Source organism: Eutrema salsugineum, unplaced genomic scaffold (genome assembly GCF_000478725.1).
Source record: "Eutrema salsugineum unplaced genomic scaffold, Eutsalg1_0 scaffold_2, whole genome shotgun sequence".
NCBI lineage: Eukaryota > Viridiplantae > Streptophyta > Magnoliopsida > Brassicales > Brassicaceae > Eutrema > Eutrema salsugineum.
The window spans coordinates 13,459,854-13,485,605 of NW_006256829.1; the positions used below are offsets into that span (position 1 = coordinate 13,459,854).

Below are 25,752 nucleotides of genomic sequence, written 5' to 3' on the forward strand. Positions count from 1 at the left end.
ATTGTTGGAAATCAGAGCAGGAAGCACAGCTTGGAGACGACGAGTCAGGATTCTAGAGATGACCTTATAGACGGTGTTGCAGCAAGAAATGGGCCTGAAGTCTTTTAAACGATCCACTCCAGGCTTCTTAGGTATAAGACAAATGAAAGTAGAATTGAGCTGCTTAAGCATTTTCCCACTTGAAAAGAACTCCAGGATAGCATTGGTGAAATCCACACCCACCACAGCCCAGGTGTGTCTGAAGAACTCCGCTGTGTAGCCGTCAGGACCAGGCGACTTGCTCAGAGGAAGAGAAAAAAGTTCAACCTTAACATCGGCTTCAGTCACGGGAGCAAGTAAAAGCTCAATAGCAGCACGGTCACACTTTGACCGAATATAAAACTGAACAGACTGACCATCCAAGGGAGAATAAGCCCCGTCCGTTCTGCCAAGAAGATTTATGTAGAAGTCGACACAGTGTCTTTGGATGTCAATGGGGTCCTCGAGCCGAATACCACTCTCGTCCATGAGGTAATGTATTTGGTTGGCGGACCTTCGAGCAGCCATGGAGCGATGAAAATAAGCCGTGTTTTTGTCCCCTGCATCTATCCAGTTTACTCTAGATCTCTGCCTGACAAAGCGCTCCTCCGCTACGGCAAGCTCAGACCATTTTGCAGCTGCATCCTTTTCCAGAAAAGCGGACCTGGGCGACGGGTCAGCCAAAAGGACTCTTTGAAAAGCTTCCAGAGTAGCTTGAGCCTCACCGACTCGGCGCTCAAGATGGGAGTAACGGAGCCTGCTAAATCCCTTGATTACTTGCTTCAGAGCCTTAAGTTTCTTCACGAGGATGAACATCTTAGAGCCAGTGAAGCGAAGGCTCTGCCAAGCCGTGGATATGGTGGGGAGGAAGTCTGGGTTATAAACCAAGAAGTTGGAAAACTTGAACGGTTTATTCGTAGCTACCTGAGGATTACCGAATTGAATACAACAGAGACTGTGATCCGAGAATAAGCTTTCACCGAACTGAGCAAAAGAGTATGGAAAAGCCTGGGTCCAAGCAACATTAACCAGGGCGCGGTCCAGCTTCTTCGCTAGAGGAGCCTCAGTCTGTTTGTTCCACCAGGTATATTGGTTGCCTGTGAATGATAAGTCTGATAACAGAGACAACTCCACACAGTTTCGGAACTCCAGCATGCCCCTAGTAATGCGTGCACCTTGCTTTGAACTATCCATGGGGTCAAGAGCCTGATTAAAATCTCCCAACAGAACCTGAGGAAGACCGGCCAAAGTCGGGTCCATAGCAACCTCCTGGATCTCATCCCACAATCTCGCACGCTCATCTTTTGTGTTTAAAGCGTAGACAAAAGAAAACACCAAATCCTGGTTTGAGCTCGGGAACCGAACAACACAAGTAATAACCTGCTCAGACTTCTTGAGAACGGAAACAGAAATGCTTGGATCCCAGAGAACCCAAATCCGACCCCTAGCCGAATGCTCATAGTTGCCCACAAACCTCCAGCCAGGAAAAGAGAACTGAACCAACTTCTGAGCCTTATGCTCCTTCACCTTAGTTTCTATAATACTACCGATAGTGGCTTTACTATATCTGAGCCACTTCCTAAAATTACTTCGCCGAACAGGATCGTTAAAGCCCCTCACATTCCAACAAAACAGGTCACCTATCATAATGGTTCTTTTTGGGTATAAAGATGATTGTGATTTCACCACGGATTTTTTTGCTGCTTCTCTTGCGCTTATGTATGAGTTGTTCATCTAATGATTTTTTATTTTATTTTATATATAAACTGATTTCGCCATGAATTTTGGGTAGTTATCTTTTGCTTTTCCACTAACCTTCATTTGGTTTCCATTCGGAACACCTCCATGGCGAAAAGTCAAACGGAAATATGAAAGAAAATAGAGAAAAACATTGGGAAAACGGCAAATGAGAGATTCTTAAAAATATTATTTAATATATAATGTAAAAATAGTTTAACCAATCATTAAGAAAATAGATTATAATTGGTCACAATGCAGTAAAAATAAAAATTATATAGAAATACTATGAAACTATAAAAATATCCAAAACACTCCAGCCCTGACTTAGAACTTTTTGTGCTATCATATTCTGGAGCGTGCTTTAGTTGACGCAATGAAAAAGATGTTCCAATTCCATCAACATCTTTGATCTTGATGTCATAATAGGATTCTATCGCTTCATATGAGAAAACTGAATCCAAATACTATGATTAAAGAAGCAGAAATCAATTAAAGAATAAAAATTATCACTTATCATTTCAGTAATTATACAAGAAAAACGAAATGCATATGAGATAGATATCGTTTCAGAGCATATTGTTTTGTGTTCACGGTATGAGGTAGATTTGGTTGATGGAGAACGCAAAGAGTTCTGGGAACTGAATTTTGTAGGTGTAAGTTTGGAGATAATCATTATACTCGATTGGCTTGACATGAGGGGATAATTTTTAAAGCTGTAGAAATGAAGGTCAAAAGTGACAATTTATAAATGGTGAAACAATACCTGATCAACAATGAATATATTAGGAGAACCTAGAATGATACACTTACTAATTTTGGTGAATAAATTTTTTTAGTTACTTAGCTTAGTTACTTTTTATTGGTTAAATAAATAAAGAAATTATATCAGGAAAATTCAGTTTTTTCTTAATTCTAGGAAATTTATTCCCATGTTTTCATTTTCACATTATATTTCCTTGTTAGTAAAATCTGGATCAATTCAATTACTCCATTTCTTGTATTTAAATAATTTGGTATCTAATGAACTGAGAGACGTGAAATTTTTCTTGAAAAAATGTGTTCTTGGGGTTTTAAGCTTTTACTACCTATCATTGGTATCAGAGTTTCCATTTCGCTTTTGATCTATACTACTTCATGGTATCAAAACCAATCTTCCTTCATCATCTATCTCGATTCTGATCTAGGCCACATGATTTGTGTATAAAAATAAAAAACAAAAATAAAAACAAAATTTTTTTTTACATTTTCAACATTTCAATTCACGGCATATCGATGTGTGAGAAGCTTTAGAAATTTGAAAGAGAAGATAACTATGATGAGGATGAATATGAAATATGATAACACCGTATTTTGACCACTTTTATGGGTTGTTTTGAAATACTTTTTGTATGTTTTTTATTGCTTTCAAGTGTTTTTTTTTTCTAATATTTGTAGTTCCAAGACTTTTCAGAAAACCTAGGGAAAAACTAAACAAAATGGATAGAAGACCAAATTTTCAGCTCAGAGTCAAACAGTCAGAAGTTCATCCTCAAATGAAGACATTCTCACCGTCCGATCCAACTCAAATTTGGAGATCTCAAAAATGGAACTATCAGCTTTCCATCACACCTTACAGAATGGCAATCCAATGATTCAATTAAAAGTTACGCAAAGAGCAAGATGTCCCATAAACCAGCCGGCAAACATTTCCACCCGCGGCCAACAGCCTGTTCACCACGGTTAAAAGCTATACGACCGCGGCCATGCATCCATTCACCGCGACCACGTCCTATCCGACCGCAGCCAGCCATATTTGATTTAGAAGGCCCATTTCTGAAGCCCAAGTCATTTTCTCAGCCTCAATTCCGGAACCCTAGAGACCATGAAGCATTGGAAACTATAAATACTTATCATTTAGGTCGTTTTTAGAGAGAGACAAAATACTTTAGAAAAAGACACAACTTTAAGCTTTTGTTTTAGGTTTAGGGAGAAAGAGATCTATCTCTTGAACCCTTTTTGTTTCTCTGTTATTTTCGATTTCTATTCAACTTTTTAATCCTATGTCTTTGCTTTCGTTCATCATGTCTGAGTAGTTTTATTGTTGGGTTTAAGGGATGTTCGATGAGGGTTATATATGTTCGATGAGGATTCCATTAGCTATTGAAGCCGAATCCTAGAACTTTATCTTCTAAACTTATTTATAATGCATGGGAGTAGCGTCATGAACTACAATCTGATCTAGGTTTTGGGTGTTGTGAAAGTTTTCATTCGAGGCCAGATCTAGTTCGAGAAGAGCAGATCGACCATAGGATTGGAAACCTACCTATGGGTGAGTTGTGAATATTGATGAGTCTTAAGCATATCACATCTTTTCTTTTCTAGAGCCAGAGTGGAAACCTATTGGTCAGTGTTGAGAGAGATAGTTGGTTATGATCACGACAATGGCGTATTCATACGTTTCTAACTCGAGTTCTAAAAGTTTTAGGTAGGATCTTTTTAATTTACTCTTTAAGCAATGTTTTGAATCGTTCATCCCCTGGAGAGAGTTTCCCTGAAAAGCCAGCGTCTCATCTTTATAAGTTTTTGCTAATTTCAATACAAGTTTTAGTTATTAGGTTGTTTTTCATTTATCCCAGCCGCTTTTTATTCAAAGCAATTTAGGTCTAGCCGTTTTCTTGTTTTTAGTCGATTTCATTAAGTTTAGTTATTAGGTCATTTTAATTCTCGTATTTTCCGTTAAGACTAGTTTTTACGTTTTGAAGACCCCACAAAAACCCCTACAATAATTGTCTGGTTCTAGACTTCCATGTGACTAGATTCTCCCGGAACGCTAGATAAGCTAAGAAAGAGTATTAGTTCCCTTCAATCAAATCAATAAGTTTCCTTTTTTTATTGATTCAGGGAAAAAACCTCCTTCTTAGAACCCATTAAGGGGGGCTCGGCCCGGGAAAGGGAGAGTGGCCGAGTGGTCAAAAGCGGCAGACTGTAAATCTGTTGAAGTTTTTCTACGTAGGTTCGAATCCTGCCTCTCCCACTTGTTGTAGACTGAAGTGAAGAGAAAGGAGGCATTCGTCAGCGTAGGAAGGCCCACCGAGCGAAGCTCTTTCTTTTTTTGGCCGTGCCGAAAATTTGATCGTATGTTAGTTAGAGAGGTTGGCGAACTACTACGATCAATAGATTCCCCATCTATATCCAATCCTAACGGGGAATAGAAGCGAGTCGCTTCTGGCTGGCTTCTATTCCTAGTCTTTTAGCTTATGTAATGGTCGGCCTTCCTACACGCACGCGCCCGCCGGAATGCCTCCTTGTTTGAGTTTTGGACGAAGCCAAGCCGATACATACAATATACGATAGGCGAAGGAAAGACCCCCATTTATTTCATAGCGCCTGGGAAATTTTGATCGAGGATTGGAGAGGTACTTTAGTAATTCGACTGAAAGGATAGGATAGAAGAAAAGGCTCGGGATAGATTTAGGAGTCTTTGTGCGAGCCGTATGCGGTGAGAGTCGCACGTACGGTAACGAGGGGGGTTCGCGTCTATATGTGTAGTGTGGTGGTTGGGCCTACCCACCCTATTTGTTCCATGATCTATGGGTCTGCTGGAGCTACCCACTTCGATCAATTAGCCAAGATTTTGACCGGATACGAAATCATTGGTGCTCGATCTAGAGGTATTTTTATGGGGATTCTATCTATCGCTGTAGGATTCCTATTCAAGATCACTGCAGTTCCTTTTCGGGCGGCTGTAGGACGGACGGCCGCCTATAGGTGGTAGGGTAGGGTGGGTGGTACCGCTCAGATTGCGGCCAATCTTCCTTACCGCGCACGGGCCGGGCTTAGAGCGAGTGAAACTCATGACTACCTCGTAAGGGCATTGAGACCATAGCATGTTGCCCGCCTAGAAGAGCCACTCGCTCTGTAGTGTTGTCACACAAGATAAGCACGCCGCCCGCCTGCTGGCCGGGCGAATCGAAGTTCTCTTCCAGTCAACTGTCCACCCAGTCAAGTGCAAAAAACACAGTAGAATCACGCAACGCACGCTGCTGGTGTGCTTCCTGCCCGCGAGGAAAGAAAGAAGAGCGACAAGGTTGAGTTCTAATTTGACTGTTTGCAGCATGGGAGCAGATTACCCAAAAAATCCCTGGGAACAATGAAAAAAAAAAAGATATCTCGGTAACAAAAACCATAGGGGGCTGTATTGGCGAGATCCAACGGTGAACAGCTGCCAAAAATCAAAACCGCCTGGAAGTCTGAGGACCTTTAGTACCGTACCCCCAAACCAGCAGCCTTCGCGCCAAGCAAGACCGCCCTTGTCCCTCTCCTTTCAGTCGAGTAATACCTCGGGAAGTAGGGCTCCTATTGACTAAAGATTGGTTTTTCGCTTTCCTTTAGAATGAAAGTAGCTATGAAGCCCCTACCTACAACCTACTTTGTTTGATTCAAAAGGCGAACAGCCCCCCCAACTAGTCGTATGGGGTGGGGTTTTTGTGGTAAGCTGCCTTGGATATGAGAAATTCCTAAAAAAAAGGCAATGTCCGCTATTAGACGAAGATCTTCCTATCAATAGATAGGTATTAGTGTTCGATATAGGGGATAGGATCTATCTGCTCTCTCTTAAAAAAATTGAGAGAGCAGATATAACGATATAAAATCGGAAGGATAGATAGACATATAAAGAAAGGGATGTCTATTCTATTCCTCTTTTTTTTATAGAAAGAAAAGATATCTCGTTCATCTATCTTTTGTTTATTTATCATTGATTCTATCTATGAATCAAGTCGAATTCGTTTTTGGCCGAAGCCCCGAATGGATTGGATTGTTTACGCCAACGAAATGAACGCGGAGCCCGTTCGGAATGCTTCTTCGATCCGAAAGTTCTCGCGTAGAGAATAAGATGCTGCTCCCCCTCCCTCTGTCTTTTTTCGCTTTGCTAATCTTCCCCTCTAACGGGGGCCAGGCGGCGGCGGGCGCGGGAGGAAAAAACCTAAGAGAAGACGCTCTTAGGTCCTTCTTTTTTCAGTGCAACATAGGAAAGCGCCCTCTTTTTGTCATCTCTGCAGCTTTCCAGATTTTGTATTGAACGCATGGCGTAGCTAGGACCTTCAAATCATGTTTGAGCCTATGTTCAAACAAAACCCATCCCCCGGCTGGAAAGAATGCCCACCAAGTTCTGATAAGGTCTCGACGAGCCCCAGAAAGGCTCGGCGAAGGGAGGGAGATGCGGCGGGGAAAGGAAAAGGCTTTTGGAGATCGAGAGATTTTCTTTCTTGGCCGAGGATGGCCTACGGTGCGTGTTATCTGAAGGGAGCACGCTTTTTCGACCGCGGTGCTATGATTGCCGGAGCCTCTCCTCGTTCCGCCCGCTGGCCTATTGGGATAGCAGCCTGCGGGCTTTCCCTGCCCATTAGAATATAATAAAAAATTCTGGCTCGGCCCGGGAAAGCGCTGGCAACAACAGAAAAGAAGGGGTCCATGTAGCTGCTGCGTCCGCCCCTCTTCTTAGTCAATGGGGCAGCAGGTTCGGCATCTACTAGAAAAGAGAGAATCCACTTCAGATAACCACACCTCGGCTAGGCAGCGTGTGGAATGGCCGAGAGCGGACCTTTTTGGATATATAATCCAAGTCGAGAGTTGAGTTACAGGAACAGCCGTCTGATGGAAAAAAACTTTCACGTTTGGTTCAGAGAGCACTTTTTTCGTTGAGAATTCCTCGTTCCCTTTCGTGTGAATTCCCCAGTGGTGAATTTCAAACTTGTGGGTCTACTCAATCTCTCGAGCCCCGAAGAAAACCCCCTCCCCCTCGGACTCCATATTCCTTTTGACTCTATATATGTGGGCACCAGATATCTATGAGGGTTCACCCACCCCGGTTACAGCATTCCTTTCTATTGCGCCTAAAATCTCTATTTCTGCTAATATTTTACGTGTTTCTATTTGGTTCCTATGGAGCTACATTGCAACAAATCTTCTTTTTCTGCAGCATTGCTTCTATGATCTTAGGAGCACTGGCCGCCATGGCCCAAACGAAAGTCAAAAGACCTCTAGCTCATAGTTCAATTGGACATGTAGGTTATGTTCGTACTGGTTTCTCATGTGGAACCATAGAAGGAATTTAATCACTACTAATTGGTATCTTTATTTATGCATTAATGACGATGGATACATTCGCCATAGTTTCAGCATTACGGAAAACCCGTGTCAAATATATAGCGGATTTGGGCGCTCTAGCCAAAACGAATCCTATTTCGGCTATTACCTTCTCCATTACTATGTTCTCATACGCAGGAATACCCCCGTTAGCCGGCTTTTGTAGCAAATTCTATTTGTTCTTCGCCGCTTTGGGTTGTGGGGCTTACTTCCTAGCCCCAGTGGGAGTAGTGACTAGCGTTATAGGTCGTTGGGCGGCCGGAAGGTTGCCACGAATAAGTCAGTTCAGTTTAGAGGACAGGACCGAAGGCAGTTCTCCGTGCACCGGACACGTAGCTTACCGAATCAGTTGCGACACCGATGGGAATGCATGCTACGAAAGACAGGGTCGAGTCTGATACATCAACCGTCTACTCAATATCCTTAGTAGAGTCCACAATCACTACACGAGATGAACCTTGGTTTGGTGAATTGAAGTTCTCCTTAGGTGTAATAGGACTCCCAGTTACTGCGCGCGATCGTATAATGAGGTGCTCCCCGCCGGTTGTTGGAACGACGCGAGCCGGGACGGGCCTGGATTCAGAAAGATGAAGGGCCCAAAAGTAGAAATAGGGGGTTGCAAATTCCCCATCTCATTGGGGGCGGAAAACGAATCGACATCTCGATGTGATACAGCCTTTTCTTTTTTAGTTGGGAAAGAACGGCGAAGTCCATCCGAACCGAACCGTCCAATGAAGAATAAGAGGAGAGCAAAGCGCCAATAGCGCGTGAAGCGCATGCGGAGCAGGCTCGGAGAAAAATCAGTGTGGAGGAGAAGCAGCCGAGCTCATTCCCTTCGCATCCTGGGCCCAAAGCACTGCCGTCTTTCCTGGCCAAATCAAGGATTTGGGGCTTCTTGCTACGCTACTTAACTATATAAATCCTTTAGTAATATATAAATGGAAAGATAGATCCATCCATCTATCCTATCCGATTTCCATTTTGATATCTAAAAAACTTTTGTTTAAAAAAATTGGGTTTGCCCCCCCCCCCCCCCCCCCCCCGCTCATGAAACGGCTCTGCTGCATGAATGGCAGAGGGCCCGTAGTACCCAAAGCACTAGAGTGATCCAGTATAGGGAAAGGGCCTAGAAGTGCCTACTACTACACCATACTACACTTGGCTTTACACATTTACCAAGCTAACCCCTGTCCAGTGCCTGGCAGAGCTAAGGGGGCTTCAATCCTTATTCCTTCTCCCCATCTTCGCCCAGGCTAACGGGGCCTTACTTATTCAGGGGGGAGCCTCGAGAAGCACTGTTGAGAAGAAGATCCTAGGCCCCTCTTCATTCTCTACAGGGTTTCTTTCTTCAATATAGGTGACAATGAGCGAGGAAGAAATGGAAGAGATCAAAGACGAGAATAAGAAGCCAGTAAACTTCCTTTTTGATCATTTTGTTTGATAGAGGGGGATAGAAAAAATGGACAAAACTGACTCGCATTTCTCATCGAACAAATACGAAAAAAGAATCATATTGAAAACTGAAACCTCACCTCTCGTTTCACTCTCGAGGAACGCCTTACAGTCGAGCTCCTTTGTCACTCCGTGCCTCTCTAAACAAGTGCTCGAGTCATGACTTCGAGGAACGCCTTTTCAGTCGAGTTGTTAAAGCACCTCTCGCTACGCTCGAGATCTTTGAACCTTTTAGTCGAGTGCCTTCGGCCCTCTCCCACCAAGGATAAGGTCTCATCCTTGCTATACCCCTCTCCTTTGTTCTCAGTTACTCATCAAATGGCACTCAGTTCATATCTTTAGGTTCGATCATTGACAAGGTTCAAAGAAAGGGTGGGCCGTCGGTTTGAATCCAATATTATGCACTTTTTTTTGTTTCAAAAATACGGAATTCACAACTAGAAAGGGAAAGGTTTCCGCTCCCCGCCATCAACGGTAATCAATTCTTAAAGAGTAAGCTCACCGCTTTCTCGCTCACTCTTTCTTCTTTCCCTTTGGCTGACCTCGCTTGACGGAAGCCTGCTTATTTAGCGACACAACAAAAGAAAGCGGCGGGAATAGAAAATGTAGCCCCTATCTCTTACTTAAAAAGAAGAGGTCCAACGAAATGATACTGATAAAGGAGAGTAGAAGGTTCCACGAGTTATTTAAACCTCTCCTTACAGTCGAGTTATTCCGGCTTGATAGTATGAGAAGAGTTTGCACTGAAACTCTTTCTAAAGCAGATACCGGAGATAAAGAATCAAGAAACTAACTCCTCAAACAAGGAGTAGCCCAACCAGTTGTTCCGGTTGACAGCATTGATTCCCTTATTCTTTCGACACCTGCGACTACTGCTACTACTCCTATTTCTGCAGATACCTTATTCCCTTATTCTCTTGATGAAACTCTTCCTGCAACAAACAGCCATAAATAACATGTATTCTATTGTTTGTTGGCCTTTCTTTACCTGATGGATGAGCCATGCAGTGTCTGACTCCTGCTGATCTGAGGCGGGGTGGGCATGGCTTGTTCATCTATATTGCCCAGTATGGTAGAGAGAATCTTCATTGGTAGGTTCCCCAACCTTCAAAAGAAAGGATATGCACTTACTTAACTTAAGGAGACCTGCTTAGGTAAATTAGTGGGACCAGAGCTTCCACTGTATGGGTCATAGTTCTGCAGTACGCTCCTCCACGCCGATTCCCCAGAGTTGTATAGCTATAGAACCCAAATCCTGCTTTGAAGGTTCCCCTTCGAGCATGGGTATCATCATGTGGTGAAGAGACTTCTATTGATAGATTATATAGATTATCCGAGGAGCCCTTACTGAACTTCGCCCTTATCCCCTATCGTAGTGTGGTGTCCCCACCAGGCCTCCTCTCTCTTTGGTTTCGCCATTGGCTCTCCTTTCGTCCCCCCGAGCACCTTGTTGAATTGAATGAATAAGGAGTTCACTAAGGATCTTTGCCCCTGAACGTAGCTAGTAGCTTTAGAAGTAGATCTAGAGGTTGGAGTTGGAGTCGAGCTAGGATGAAACTTTTTCCATTGGGACCCATCTGGCTATCCAACTGGAATCAGACCTATCAGAGTAGTCTATCCCATTTTTGAAAAGAATTCCTTTCATTTCTTTTCAGCAGGAGCGCAGCGCTTTGGTGTACACCTGTCCCTTTTCCTTTTCTTTTCAGCCTGCCTGGAAGAACCCCTTTCACTCTCTCAGATGTGTTATACGTAGATTGATGAGGTGGGTTGGTCCTATTAAGTCTACTACTGTTGTGTTCCGATCCTTTCTGTGAGAACTTGTGACCGCAGTTTTCATCGACTTTATCTCTACCTTCTTGATCTTTGCACCACAAGTTCGCAGACAAGCCGCATTGTGAACTCACTCTTGCGAGTAATGCTAGAATTATTATTCTATAAGATAATACTTGGTTGGGAATCTTTTGTTCTTTTTTACATTACTAGGAAAACGGACTAGCTCAATGGATAATCCGATTCAATCCAACCTTCCAGCTTTCTATCTCACTCTCGCAGAAGGTCATGGGTGATACCGCACTGCAAACTTTCTATATCTCTGTCTCCAGCTAGTTAGAATTATTTTTTTCATCCGACGTAAAATAAGCTAACTCACTCTTTTCTTTCTCGAAAATCGGATGGAATTGCTTCGCACTACTAGTCGTCTATAATTCAAAAGGTCTCCGTCTTCCTGTACATCTCACTATACCTGTAGGAAGCCAATGGGAATGGGTTCTAACCTAAAAAGAGTGGTGCCATTACTAGAAGAGGGATTGATCGTCTGTCCTGCTTGCCTCTGTTATCTACACGAGAAAATGTACTAGTTATAAAGGACGAAAGGGCTTTCACTACCTCTCACTACTATTTCTCTTACCCGGAAAAAGCCTCCCATCTAGTTCTTTCATACCCGTTAAAAGCCGGTGCTCAAAGGAGAAGGAAGACTGGGGCTGCTGCAAGTTGATAGATTCCCCAGATCTTTCTTCCCAGGTGCGCTTGATTGGGACTCACCCCCATTAGCGCGGCCCTCCTAAATAAGAAAGTCAGACTGATCACTTACACTTAGAAGGGTAGGAAGGCAGCAGACTCCGCTCCGAGAAAAAGCATAAGCAGTAACTATCCTTCCACTAGTCAAACCAGGACCAGCTCCAGTAAGCATTACAATGAGGAACGCCTGGCTTACCTGGCTTGCCTGGCCCAACCTTCCCGAGGTATTTCTTACTCGACTAAAAGGAGAGGAACGAGACTGAAAGGAGAGGGAACTCGAGCATTTATTGCGAGAGGTCAATAAGGACTCCGAGTGAAACGCGAGGGGAATCGAAGGAGTTATCGCAGGGAACAATGGGCATCCCTGCCAAGAAAACCAAGAGTAGAGTGACGCGAAGGACCTGACGCAACTCTACTACCGCCCTTCCTACCAAAAAGCTAACCCAACCGAAGGAAATGACATAAGCTCTGGTAAGGGCTATAAAGAATCAAAATCTTTCCTCCCTTTCGTTCTACTTAGGTGGAGCAATCCGAACTCTCGACAGAATAGAAAAGAGGTTTTGATTCCTGTGTAGACACCTCAACGAACTCATGTGGACACTCCTCAGCCCGAGGACCTCAAATACACATTAAGATGTTGACCCGTTTTTCTTTTCTTTGCTGATTCCTCTCAATGAAATTTGCCATGTTGCACTAAGTTACTTACGGATGTATGCATGCAGTCCGGGAACACTTTGGGGTGAACACCCATCCGAACGAGTAGAGTCAATAGTTCAGCATTTAGGCTGTAACATTTAGCAACAAAAAAAGTCTTTAACCCAACAAGTGCTCTCCGAACCAAGCTAGATAGTCTCCTATCACTAGGCTCACCAACCTACCTGGACTTTGATTCTTATTATTCCTACCGGATATCAAAACCATAAGGATTGTTTCCAGCCATGAGTTCTCATATGACATAAGCGCTATTGGGTAGGCCATTCCATCAAATCGTTGAGAAGGGGCCCAATCTCGTATTTGATGGTTGGCGTGGCGATAGACTTCGCTTCTACGACTGCCTCCCCAACCGTTGCAAACACTGAGCGAGAACGGTAAAGGGCGTACAAACTATGTCGTTGCGCGGGGATTCACCAAGCTGGGGCAAATTAAGCCGTCCGGGGTTGGTGGGGCGGATTAGGAATGCGAAGGCCTTTACTTCGAAAGGAGACCCGCCCACTATTACCACGGAAAAAGCCCTTCCCTTTTCCTTCGCTACTAGGAAAGTAAGCAACCTCTATTAGCGCCGGACCTTGAGTCGAATTGATCGTGTCATGTGCAACGTCCATCAATGATGGTTCATTAATGTCCATAGATTTAGACTCCTTCCCCCTTCCCTACTACGAAAAAGATCGAGAGGAGCCCGAACCAAACCAAGAACGAAAACGGAAGCCTTTCGATTCGCTCCCCATTCTCTCTTAAATAAAGCTCGCCCTCGAGCCCTGGGCAGGTCGGCCGGGTCTTTCTCTGTTGTTCTGTTCCTGCCATGAGAAAGACGCACGGAAGAGGTATGCCCAGCGCGCGGAGGATCTGCTAAGAGTTTCTCTTGTCTCGGTAGGGAACTGTACGATCTTTTCCCCTATTATATTGAATCAATAAAAAAAGAGGTCAGTGCTACGGCCCCTATTGCTTGTTTTGTTTGATCCAATATTGACCGGGGACGAGTCCCGACTTCCATAGGTCCTAGGTTTGACCTCCCGTAGTGGTCCTTGCTTTTTATAAAGCGGAGCGGGGCCAATTTCTCGTACTTGCTCCGTGTGCCCCCCTTTCGTCGAGTGCCCACTGGACTGTTGGCCTACCAAGTACTTTCCTGCTGCTCCTGCCGCTCGCTTGACGGGCGGAGCACTCGTTATCCTTACGGTTCTGTTCTGTTCTCTCTGCTGGGGCCCCTCCCATTGCTCTAGCCATAAGCTATGGCAGCTCCGGCTCGCAACCATGGGGGCCCGCCCCGCGGGGCCAGAGTGGGCTTAGCAGTCAGCCTTCATTCGAATGGAGTAGGGGGTCTTTCGCTTTTGCCGGATCTAGAGAGATACTACGAGTCCTCCGTCCCAGATTCCATCGCCGCGGCCATCTGGTTCACCGGTACTACCAAAAAGTCTCATGCTTACATTACTGTTATTGATGGTTTGATTATTTTGGACTACGAAGACCTCGGTCATGCTTCTGGTTTCCATTCCCATTAGAATATTGATGAGAAATCTCCTTGTGCTCTGCCATAAGAACTTGGAGTCTGTATCATGGTGAAAGTAAGGTAATGCTGTGATTCTTGCTCAAAAAACATACCGAACGCGTTCGAGTTATTGGCTCGTCCGACCCGGCAGCATTCATGAGTCGCTCGTTCAACTGTCCCTCGGAGACATGGTCGAGAAGTACCATGCATGGTTACCCTCTGTCCTTTCTTTCTCTCGGTCCCACCCAGAAAAAGATGGCTTAGCAAAAAAAATTGAGCGCCCCTACGAAAGCCTTTATTAGTAAAGTCAAGCTTTGGCTCCCTAAAGACTCAAAAAATGAATCAAAAAAAGGGGGACTTATGCAACGGGCTATGCCACCCAAACCAACTGAGGGAAATTGCATCCGTCCCATCGCAAGCACCTACAATGTCATGATCACATAGGTTTACCCTTTTTCTTTGGTAGTTCAACGGACGGTCACCCCTCCAACAAGAAAAGGTATAAATATGGAAACTTCTCTGCCATTTGAATCGGATAAATTTATGGAGGAAATCGGGTTTTAAATTTCAAGAAACCACACGATTATATAGCCAAAAGGAATAGGCCGCACCTAAAATCATCCCAAGCGCTGCTAATGTGGCTACTAAGCTATTTCTTTGGAAAGCTCCTACTAAGATGGGAAATTCCCCGATAAAGCTGCTAGTACCAGGTGAACTCATATTGGCCAAAGTAAAAGAAAAGAAAATGGTAGAGAGATTCGGAATGGTGCTCACTAAACCTCCGTAATATCTAACAAGTCGAGTCTTATGTCGGTCATATAGAACACCAACACATAGAAAAAGGGCTGAAGGAACCAGTCCATGACTTAACATTGGTAGAATGCTACCTCCAATTCCCTGTATGTTTGATAGAGCGAAAGATTTCTCCCGGAGTATGCCGATTACCCCCCGAACCGTACAAGATAGTTACCACCTATCATACGGCTTTCTAACATCACTTATTTTTCTGGTCGTTCCGCTCTGTCGATCGATGGTAGTATAAGAGATCTGTAACCCCCCCGAAATGATTTACATTAGGGTTCCTGCTTCCTAACCATAGTTAGCATGTATCTCCCCGGGTCATACTTGAGTATCACATCGTAGACCCCCGCCCAACTCTATCTTCCTTATCAGTGAACCGAAACTTAGTGCGTAGGTACTCTTCAATGCAGCGTGGACGAGACGACGTCACATACTACAATCGCGTACAAAAGTCTTGCCCTTCAGCTCGGCAATATGGAACCTATCACTCCCGCCGTTCCTTTATGAGGTCTTATCGGGATATAGGTAGGCCCAAGCCTTTCCTTTCCCACCGACCGAGCGGTAGTTTCTCACGGCTGACAAATAGGAGTGACGGCCGTAAAAGAAGGGCACCGACCCCATTCCCCCCTCCCCCCATCATCTTTCTTTCCTTCTCGAGAAAGAGAAAGAAGAGAAGAAAGGATTGATTCTCTTCTTTCATGTGAGAACGGCCCTTTCTTGTATCGAAAGGTTTGTCGCGCTATACACCACGTTGAGAAAGTCCAACCTCCTATGTACCGTACCTTTTTTTTACCTCGAAAGGTCTGCAAGCCTTATGATGCTACGGTCGGCTGTCCGAAGTGCAAGGGGTAAACTCGGATTCGGATGGGATAGGATTGTGCGTTCGAGCCCTTCGGGTGTCATATTTTGGCCGAGTTTACCCGTAATCCCGCCCTTATGTTAATGTTAGGCGACCGTAATCTTTTGTTACGTTCCACCGCTGTTACGCCAGAAAGAAAAGGTTCCACACGAGCTCTCTTTCTGCGGCGTGGTGGCAGGACCAATAGGGGATTGGCTCCGGGATAGGGGTTCCTCCGCAGGGGTCATGCAAATACATAGGCCCCTTCCCTTCTCTTTTGGATAAATGGGGTGCTTTCCGATCTACGGTCCCTCGGAGCGAAGGGTTAGGCAGGTAGTATGGGCCCTCTGACTTCCAGCTATGTGCTGTGCGGCTCCCGCGAAGCGAATGAAGGGAAGCTCTTCGAGCTTACAGGTGAGCTTACGTTTACTCTCTGCCTCTTTGATTGGTAGGCGGGCGGTCAAAGCCCCCTACTTAAGATTCTATTCATAAGGGTAATTTTTTGTTGTCGTGACGCTTTGGTTAGGCCGACTTATAAGGCAAGTTATAGCTTCTATAGTGGCCCTTCCAATTCCACTTTGTTGTAGTTTGTATTTTGACTGAATGAATATATCAAACCAAACAAAGGCGAGCAGTATAAGCCCTTCTCTGGCCCTGGGAAAAGCAGCGAACTAAGGTTTTGAACCCTTGCAACTATGATAGAAAGCCGTTTGCTTGTTGCCAAACCCCTTCGCAATCAAAGTAGGCCGCAACTCTTGTATTTTAGTCGGTCGGGGGAAGCTACCGCTTATACGACAGCTCCGCTTCCTCGTCTTGCTTCTGGAAAAGCTTCTACTTTGCTTGCGCGAAAGTGCTTTTCGCTAGGTCAAAAAGCTTCCGTCAAAGCGAAAGAAAAGATCTCATCCAACAGAAATCCATCCGCATATTGAGCACAACTGATATGCGGCTACAGCTAGGCGATCATATCATGCCATAAAAAACTTTGATATGTATAGAGAGATCCCCTATATATACAGATAGAAGAGATGTTTATGGACAGACATTCCATTTATTATTAGTTTTGGGGCTGAAAAAGCTCGTCGATCCAAACAAATGAATCATTCTTCTGGTGTCTCTGCGCCCCCCTGAAACTGACCCACAGCACAGCGCCCATTCGCTTTGCGCGCGGGAAGGGGTTCCCCAAGCTTCGCAGAAGAATCTAGGTTCCTCCGTGAAGTTCATGAGACCGCGGCGGAGTGGAGCAGCCGCGACACTCTTTTTCCTTAGCTGGATCTCGCAGGTGCCACCTAAACGGTAAGTAGGCGGCGGATGTGTGACGTTTGGAGTTGTCGTTCGTGCACCTGTCCCCAATGGAAGAATGAGTGATCCTTTCCCCTGCAGATCATGGCCTTACCACTCGGTCCCCGATGGCCAGCGGGGGATTCGGTATAGCAGCTCACGTTCATTTGCGCCTTTCCGCAGGACTGGGCACATGTTAGCTATAGGAAGTATGGTTCCGAAAATGACTTCGGTTCGCCAGTTCAGGCTCAACTCCTCGCTTTACGTTAGCGGACCTACGGCTCGGGCCGGGGCTCCGCGCTCTTTCTTTCTGTGTTGGACAATGCCGGGGAGAGAAGGGAATGCGTCGAGGAGGCGAACAACAACAAAACAACTACATTTTGGCTTTTCCCTCCATGAGATGAGCCCAGTGCATTGGACCGATGGATAAGAGAACTGAGCTGGCCCAAAAAGCGCTGGGGCGCTCTACGTACGATGTAGACTCCATCAGATACATATCGATTTCTTTCTGATGGATCAAGAATAGATAGTTGTCTCATCAATAGATAGAAATAGGCTCAAAGACCTTATTATTGATTCCCTCTCTATTCTCTATCTATTTCTACTCTTTAGATCTATCAGAACAGATCAGGCTATCTATCACTCATTTTTGAAAATAGCACGTTCATCTCGCTTTTCGTTCATTTTCGCCACGCCAACATAGCCGCCATAATAAGAAGAAGCAGGCGAAGCAGCTAGAAGCGAGCGCTTCTAGCCCTTTGATTTTGATTTACGAATGAATTGGGAAAGCCAACAGAAAGATTCGATTCAGACTTCGTGGAGCCGGTGCTGTTGTTGCCGTCTAACGACCATCCCCCACTCCCGTCCCGGGGCGCTAAGGGATTGAAGGGAACAGACGGCAGTGTTTTGCTGACGCCTCGAATCAAGCTTTTGTTGCGACATGCTATGTTTTCTCCCCCATTGCTAGTAGGTTGATGGGTCGCACGCCCGACACACATGTTTTGGCCTTATGTGTCCATAACTCAAAATAGGTGACCTAACGGCCGCCGCCCGACTAAACAAACCAATAGTCACCAGATTCATATGGGCTACTGAGGAGTAAGCAATGATCTTCTTTAGATCGATCTGTCTTGAAGTGGTCAAGGAAGTATATATTATAGCAATTGCGCTTAAAGTATAAATGAAAGGAGTAGAACAAAGTGTCGCTTCGGGAAACATGGGTATTGAAAATCTTAAAAACCCGTGGGTTCCAAATTTTAAAGGAATTCCTGCCAAGATGACGGATCCTGCCGTAGGTGCCTCTACATGAGCTTCGGGTAACCAAATATGAACTGGTACCATAGGGACTTTGACGGCGAAAGTGGCGAAAGAAGCAATCCATAGAAAGATTTGGCGCCGCTCACTAAATTCTGTGGTTAATGATATTTGTAAATCAGTGGTTCCTGTTTGGAAAAGAGTCAACAGAATAGCTAATATCATAAAAAGAGATCCAAGTAAAGTATAAAGGAAAAACTGATATGCTGCCTTGATCTTTCTTTGTCTCGAACCCCATACTCCTATAATAATGGTAGAGTAAGGGGTGGCCCCAAAGCGGAATTGACCGGGGGTGCTTGGTCGAAGCTCCAGTAGGTAGCCACTCCCTTCTCAGGGAACCGTACGTGAGACTTCCGCATCATACGGCTCCGTCCCGAGCTTCGGTCGTCGGCCCTTGTCATTAGACCACTATCTATGCATGTATTTTTAGCCTGGACTCTCTAATCTTTTAATTTTCGGGTGGTGGCGAATTATGCAGCTTTCGCTGCGGGAGATGCCTGCCCGTAGGGCCCGGCCTGCTTCTCGCCCAAAAGAACTGCTCACTAGCTAGCCGGACTAGTGGGGCGCCCTATCTGGAGACATACTGAAAACCATACCTTTCGAACCGAACGCAACACCCATCTTCCAAATCTAAAGATAAATGGGCTCGTTAAGAAGAAAGATGGAGTGCGGCCTATAGAGCACATGTAACGCACAGTCGGGTTGCTCACGCAGCGGATCTCTTATAGTACGAGAGAAAGAGAGATGTGAAAGTAATAGCCTTACCTTATGGTATGGCTGCCCCCCGACTTACGGCCTTTTACGCTACTACTACTGTGATGTGAGCGGTTCTTTCGGGTTTTATCTTTCCTAATTCTCCTGGCCGGAACTTGTACGCAGCACTTATACGGAGGTGCATGCATAAAGGTTTGGAACTCTTTTTTTATCTGAGAATCTGAAGGGCAGGACCCTATTCTCGAACCTTCTGCCGAGCTTAACCCTGCCCGAGGAACGCCTTTTGATTTGATGGGGGCCAAAGAAATGTCTCCACCAGCTGTCAACAGTCTTTCTTTGGAATTCTACTGAACGGGTCGATCCTCTGCTCCCCTTTGTTTTAGCAACTTATCCTAAGGTTTTCTCTCCTTTCAGTCGAGTGACAAAAGTACCTTGCCAAGAGCTGCGACGACAGAGGAACCAACCCGCTTGCTGTGGCGGGGCGGCTTTTTTTTGTTTCACAATAAGACCTGGACGATTATCCCTAACCTCGGTAGCTTACGAGTTTACGTCCATCCCTGGTCGGGTACAGTTTCCTTTTGATTTCTCCCTTGTAGCCGTTACCTGAATTTGCGCAAGTGTGTCCACACCCCCCAAACAGACTTGACGAGGAATCCATTCTCGCGAACAAACACAACCCCTACACACACCTAGGAGCACCCCTTCCTGCATATCCATACAAGACCCGAGTAGGCGGGTCGAGGTCCTACGAGGTACCCACTACTCGGAGTACCTCCCAAAAGGAAAAAGATGTGTTTGTCAGGTTCGGTTCTTCTTAGTTGGATTGGGCGGGTTCGACCAGAAATGCTATGCTTACACACAAGACTACCCCTCTTCCCGAAAGCTTCGCGGGGACTACTTTACGACGACGGACGACCGCCCATAGGGGGTTTACTGCAGAGGAAAAGCTTTCACCCAGCGAATATAAGATACTCCGCTCCGCACAACATAGGGATTGGCATGCTTTCGGGAAAAACATAGAATAGTAGAAAATCCAGCATGCGGAACACGGCGATCATTAGAAATTCACGAATTAAAAATGCTGTAATATACTCTTTCCCATAACTTCTCATACCAGACCAACCCACTGAAATGCAAATAGGGATCAGAAATGTGGTCAATATCACGAAGAATAAAGAGATACCGTCTATATCCAAATAAAAATTGATGTTTTCATAAGGAAGCCATCGAAGGCTTTCCACAAATTGAGATTTGGCCGTAGAATAGTCCAATTGTATCCGAGGAACAGGAGAATACAAAAAAGTAATAAGAGAGGCACACAGACCAATTAATCGTATCAGTCGTATTCTTGAATTTGGAATGAAAAGAGGAGTAATGCTTCCTAGCACAGGACACAGAATAAGACCACTTAGATTAGAATAGCATTCACAGAAATGTTCTAACATATAGTAGAATCGAACATTGAAGAGATTCGTTGACAACAGTCAAAAGATAGGCGCTAAATTCCAATACAATAGGGGTCTATCAGTTCAAGTCAGCTGAACACCGTGATTTATGAGTGGGTAGGTGGGTTAGGCGCGCCTCTCGCCCACTAAGAAGTAATGAGGCTAGTCTCCCCCTGGAAGTAGTGGTGCCCCCTTCCCGTGTATGCGCCTTTATTTATATTCTTTCTATTTTTGCATTCTTTATCCAATGGATAATCTTTCTAAATCAATCTCTCGGGCAAAACGCAATTCGTCGATTTCAATCCCAAGGTGCACCTTGTCTTTTTTCAGGTAGCTTTGTTACGCCTATTCAGCTATTGGTGCATTGGTCATAGCCGAAATTCGTTGAAGAAAATAAAATGAAGTTTTGTCTTTCTTTCAATCCAAATAAGAGAACAAAGAAACCATTCAAAAAGAAATCCAGGATGACAGCTTTCAAAGAGTAAGAGACAGGGAGGGGGAGGCTTTCGAAACCAAACGAGACTAGAAGGAACATGGGAATTAGCACCATTCCTATGAGTGTTTTTGTCTTGAAGAGCCAACAAAGGGAGGCACTATTGCCCTCATCAATGAATTAATGAGTTTCTTCGCCCTCCGAAGGACTCGTTTTCAGCTCCTGGAGGAACCTAGCTTCTTCAGCGAAGCTGGAGGAGAACCCCTTATATATTAGATTCAAAAAAAAGTCAAAAAATCAAATGATTACACAGCCCACTTCGCTCCGCTGCTCTGCTCGCTCCGACGATTCTACATACCGGCCGAAAGAGACTGAGCCCGGGCGAAGTCAATCACATTGAGTTGTAGATTGACATAGTTAACCTTCGTGCACTTATATATAATATATAGTCAGAGTTGAAGCTGAGCGTTCACCTTAGCGGCACCTTTGACCTCAGATGCATGTGTTAAGCATATAACTAGCGAGCGAACCATACTTCGGATATCGCTCGGAGCAAGGCCAGTCGCTGGATTAAGACTAACAGGACCATTCCTTATGGAAGACCCAGCAAGAGACGTCACTACCTACCTAGGCCTCAGGATGAACTCCGGTGTTGAGGCCTGAAGACTGGAAATTCAACCCTAATAACAAAGTTCCTCTCCAACCAGTCGAGTTACTACGTTCCTTGCTTCACTTCAGTAAATTCATTAACACCGTATTTGATTCCATCTTGTTTTCTGTGCTAGTTACTATCTATAGTAGTGGACTAACTGGGCTGGGCACAACTCATTTAAAAAGGAATGTCAAAGCATTGCGGATTCTTCCTTCGACGTCTTATTGCCCTTGATATTAAAAGAGGTGCAAGCCTTATTTACCTATATACCTTTTATATCTTCCGCTTTCACGGATATTCGCCAGCTTTTTGCCTCTGGTGGCCCTTGACTGACCCGTCTCGTATCGTTTTGATAGTAAGTACATGGGTTCTACAATCTTTTGTTAACCTTTAGCTGCGGGCTCCACGGAGAAAGTTGTCGGATAGCAGCGATTCCTATTGCTAAACTATGGTCTTTTTTTTCTTTTCCCTTTACCCGGTCCTATCTCGAGCAGGATCACTCTGCTCTTTGGTGCTCGGGATTCCCATTCAAGAACCAGTAACTCACCGTCTGATTCACGTGGATCAGAGCCATCGAGTCGATAATAATTGTTCTTCGGTGCAGCTCTGACCCTACAGCAAGATCACGCTGCCGTTAACTAGATAGTTCAGGGGACGAGTCTCTTAACTCGATCTTATTATTTGATTATTAAGCCCGCTTTTGCATTGCCGAACTCTTCTTGTATTTGCCATCAGGTGAAGGAAGGAGGAACCCTTTTGCCATAGACCAATTACCTGAGATTGGCTAGCATGAGGCGTGCCTCGGCGTTCCTCGGAGGTTAACCCTAGTTGATTCTGCACTCCCTAAAGAGAACAATCCATTCCTTTAGCATAGCTAACGAATAAGGAAAACTGAACTACGGCGCTCACCGAATGTATCACTCATCCCGCTCCTAAGGTAAGGAGGTCCTCTGTGTGTTATAATCTTTATTGGAATTCATTGATAGTTACTTTGCCAGGTTCTAGGGGGGGGGCTACTCTTTTTTTTTTTCTCGATCGAGCCGCTCTCCCTCATTCCACTCGTCCAGCCCTCTTCACGAACTTGTACAATCGATGCCACAAAAATAGCCAACTCTATTATCAAAGAAATCAGGAAACGGGCGATGATTTGGCACCAGATATCCGGAGGTGTGGAAAGAGCAGCTGTGAGAAGCGGAAAAACCATAAAAAACGACGATTGTTCGTGAAGGTTTCCAAAGAAAGACCCCTTGGTTCTGGCAAACGGATCACAATTACAGGTACCTGGGAGCATACCGATGGAATGAACGAAATACGAACAGTTAACATAATATGGTCATAAATCTTAGGTTGTAACTTGATCATGAGCGAATTTGTTGATGTTGCACCCACGAAGTATGGAAAGTGCCAAACATTGGGAACGACCCGGGGAGGAGTTAGGAACAGGAACAAGAAGAAGCGAGAACCACTTAAATGGAGGAATCGATTGTATTTCGTCCTTTGTTCTCCATAGCAACTGGGGATCAAAAAGCACCAAATTTGATAACTTATTAAAGGAAAGACAAAATAAGAGCATGCTATTGAAGACATTGCAACAAATGTCGAAAAGGCCTCCGCTAATTGTGTACAAACAAAAAACGAGTCAAAAGGCAGGGTAAGAAAGCGTGATGCTAATGGAGATATTAACTCTTCCGGGAACCAGTAACGCGTAAACCATGTCAAACCAAGACCGATCAATATCCGAACGGAACGGATTCGAACTTCTCCTAAAATCGTTTCCGATGCGAAATTCAATTAATAGGATATATATAAGTAATTCAAAGCTAAAAGTGAAGGATTTTATAGGGTTCATGTACCCATGTTCCTATACGTATATCACTAATGGTATGCAATTTCCTATTTGATAATTTCTCTCAAGTATTTCGTATCTATAAGCAGGGGGCGTGGCCAAGAAGCCTACACTCCAGCGGACTCACCCTTTGGGTCTCGCTTCCAGCACAGGAGGCCAAGCATTCTGCCAGACGTCCCGCCTTGGGAGCCCCGTTAGCCTGCTTGACCAATGGGAGAAGCCAACTCCGTTCCTCCAGCTTCGCTGAAGAAGCTAGGTTCCTCTGAAGCGAAGCTTAGCGAGCTGGCCGATCACTACATAAGCCGCTGGCAGAGAAAGCTCGAGGAGAAAGATTCATTCGTTGCTAAGCCAAGGTCCCAGGTCTCCGAGTCAGCCCGCGCTTTTTCGAAGAATCCTGCACCCATGGGCATACGGCCTTGTAGGCCTTCCCTTTCCGCCGGAGCTTCATGGGTGTTGCCCCGTTCCCCAATCAGATATGATATTTGGATGTGAGCTATACTCCGCGAGGACCCAAACGGGCGTATGGCCTTGCCATTGGACCTCTCTTCCCATGTGACTAGAAATGTTCAGTGACAACCTCTCAATTGTCATTGCCTGGCCTCTCTAGCTACCACAGTAGCACCTAGTGTGGTCAGCACCAATCGTGTTCGGGCAACGAAGCTTACACTCATTCACATTGGTTCATCCTGCTATGCTCCGGGCCTTTTGCTCTCCGTAAAAAAAAGGTGGCCGGCCTTTCGTCAAGGCCCAGGAATCCGCTGGACATCTCAGCGGCGGGATTTGATACCCGCATCTGATCGAAGTTTCATTTTAGTGCCCCAAGATAAAGGAGAGCTCTTTCTAGGTGGGTCGCTTCGCGCAAGACATTGCTTAGGACCAACGGGTCACACGACAGGTGCACGATCGACTTTGTACGCTCCATCCTTCGCCCTCAAACCCCGGAGAGCTTTGAGTTGCTTCGCCCTTTTGCCTATCGGCTTGGCAGGCAAGCTACCTTGATCCGTCTTCGGCTTCGATTTGTTATGCCCAGCAGCTCCAACAAGCCCTAAAGTATCTTGCCGCCTAAAACTCTGCCAAGAAAGCCCTACTTTACCTTTGATCCTATGTGCCCAGAGAATGCTATGCGTTCTCCACTTTCGGACCTCGCAAAGAGAGAACGTGCTTTTTCCTCTCACTTTCTGTCTCATTCGCGGAGCGAAGAAAGCGGTAGGAACCCCAGCTACCGTTATCCTTGGGAAACCAAAAGAGCTAGCAAAGGCAAGGGATGCAGTCTCTCTCTTGGCCTTTGGAGAGGAGAAGGCAGAGAAGAAGACGTCCTTCACTAAAGTTTTTGTGCTTATTACACCCTTACTAGCAAAGGCGCTCTTAGACAAAGACAAAGGAGGCATTCCCGTAGGAAGGCCGACCACTACATAAGCGGCCATCAGTCCAGGAGAGAAGCAAGCTACCTTTCTTTGATCCACCTTTCCGGGCAGGAAAGAGAACGAAAAGAGGCCGCTGATGGTGTTCGTGGTAGGTTCGAGAATCTTGCGCGGCGGAGCTAACTCCTCGATCGTGTTCATTTTTTTCTGGCAGCCCCCCTTGATCCATCGTACTGGAGCGATCTGAGAAGAACTATTAGGGTCATATTCTATACTCTCTACAATGCCCATAGAAATCGTGCTTCGTTTCAGATCAATTCTTCGCAGCAATCGCTTCGAGCCACCCCCTTGTTGAAAAACCGTAATACGCCTTGAGGAATTCCTACCAGCAGACTTTCCTGTATTCAAAGTGAATTGTCTAAGTGCTCGTGCTCTCCCTGGTCTCATTGTTTATCTCGTATTTTATTCCGTCTGACTCCTCCTACTCCTCCTTTCCGAAAAGATCATCCTTGGTCCTTTTGACATAAGATTCTCGGCCGCTCAAGAGACTCTCTCTTTATATATATTTATACGCAATCTTGACTCCTACTACGAGTGACTACGCCGATCTTTATATGTTTTGGCCACATCCGTTTCTGCTCCGAAGAGGAAGGTTTGGATCTTTTAATCTTATGTCGTGAGGGATATGACCTATGTTAGGTCCATAAGATACCACAACTTTTGGTTTTATATGATTAACCTCCGAATAATGAGTAGGTAGTTCGATCCTTTTGATTCTTCTCTTCATAGTCAACTTATGGGGGGATGCGAAGCAATAGGTCGAATTACTATATAAAGATAAAGAAGAGTTGTAAACTATAGGACTGATTGTTCGAGTAGGAAGATTTCGGTTTTCCTCCTTCCTTCTCTTCAATAAGAATAGGGATTTTAACAAATTCCTCTTCATTCTCTTGTGCTCAGCGAAGGAACTTCCTAAGCATACTTTTTCGGATCCAAACTTCTTTGTTCTTCTAA

General features: G+C 45.1%; 2 protein-coding genes across 2 annotated transcripts; one reads left to right on the forward strand and one right to left on the reverse strand.

Moving 5' to 3' along the window:
- Window positions 1-5,624: 5,624 nt before the first annotated feature.
- On the forward strand, window positions 5,625-8,852 carry LOC18017812 (NADH-ubiquinone oxidoreductase chain 2). Its single transcript, XM_024156493.1, is given in 3 exon segments — window positions 5,625-7,671; window positions 7,673-8,174; window positions 8,176-8,852. Coding segments are annotated over 3 exon segments (651 nt in total). The 5' UTR covers window positions 5,625-7,567; the 3' UTR covers window positions 8,221-8,852.
- A 14,727-nt stretch (window positions 8,853-23,579) lies between these two features.
- Window positions 23,580-25,309, reverse strand: LOC18017818 (60S ribosomal protein L2, mitochondrial). The gene has a single exon (XM_024156109.1). The coding sequence runs from the start codon at window positions 25,183-25,185 to the stop codon at window positions 24,262-24,264; it is 924 nt and encodes a 307-aa protein (XP_024011877.1). The 5' UTR covers window positions 25,186-25,309; the 3' UTR covers window positions 23,580-24,261.
- Window positions 25,310-25,752: the final 443 nt, after the last annotated feature.

Bases quoted from the DNA above. Each gene is read 5' to 3' on its own strand.
- LOC18017818 (XM_024156109.1), bottom strand. From the start codon at position 25,185: ATGAGACCAGGGAGAGCACGAGCACTTAGACAATTCACTTTGAATACA.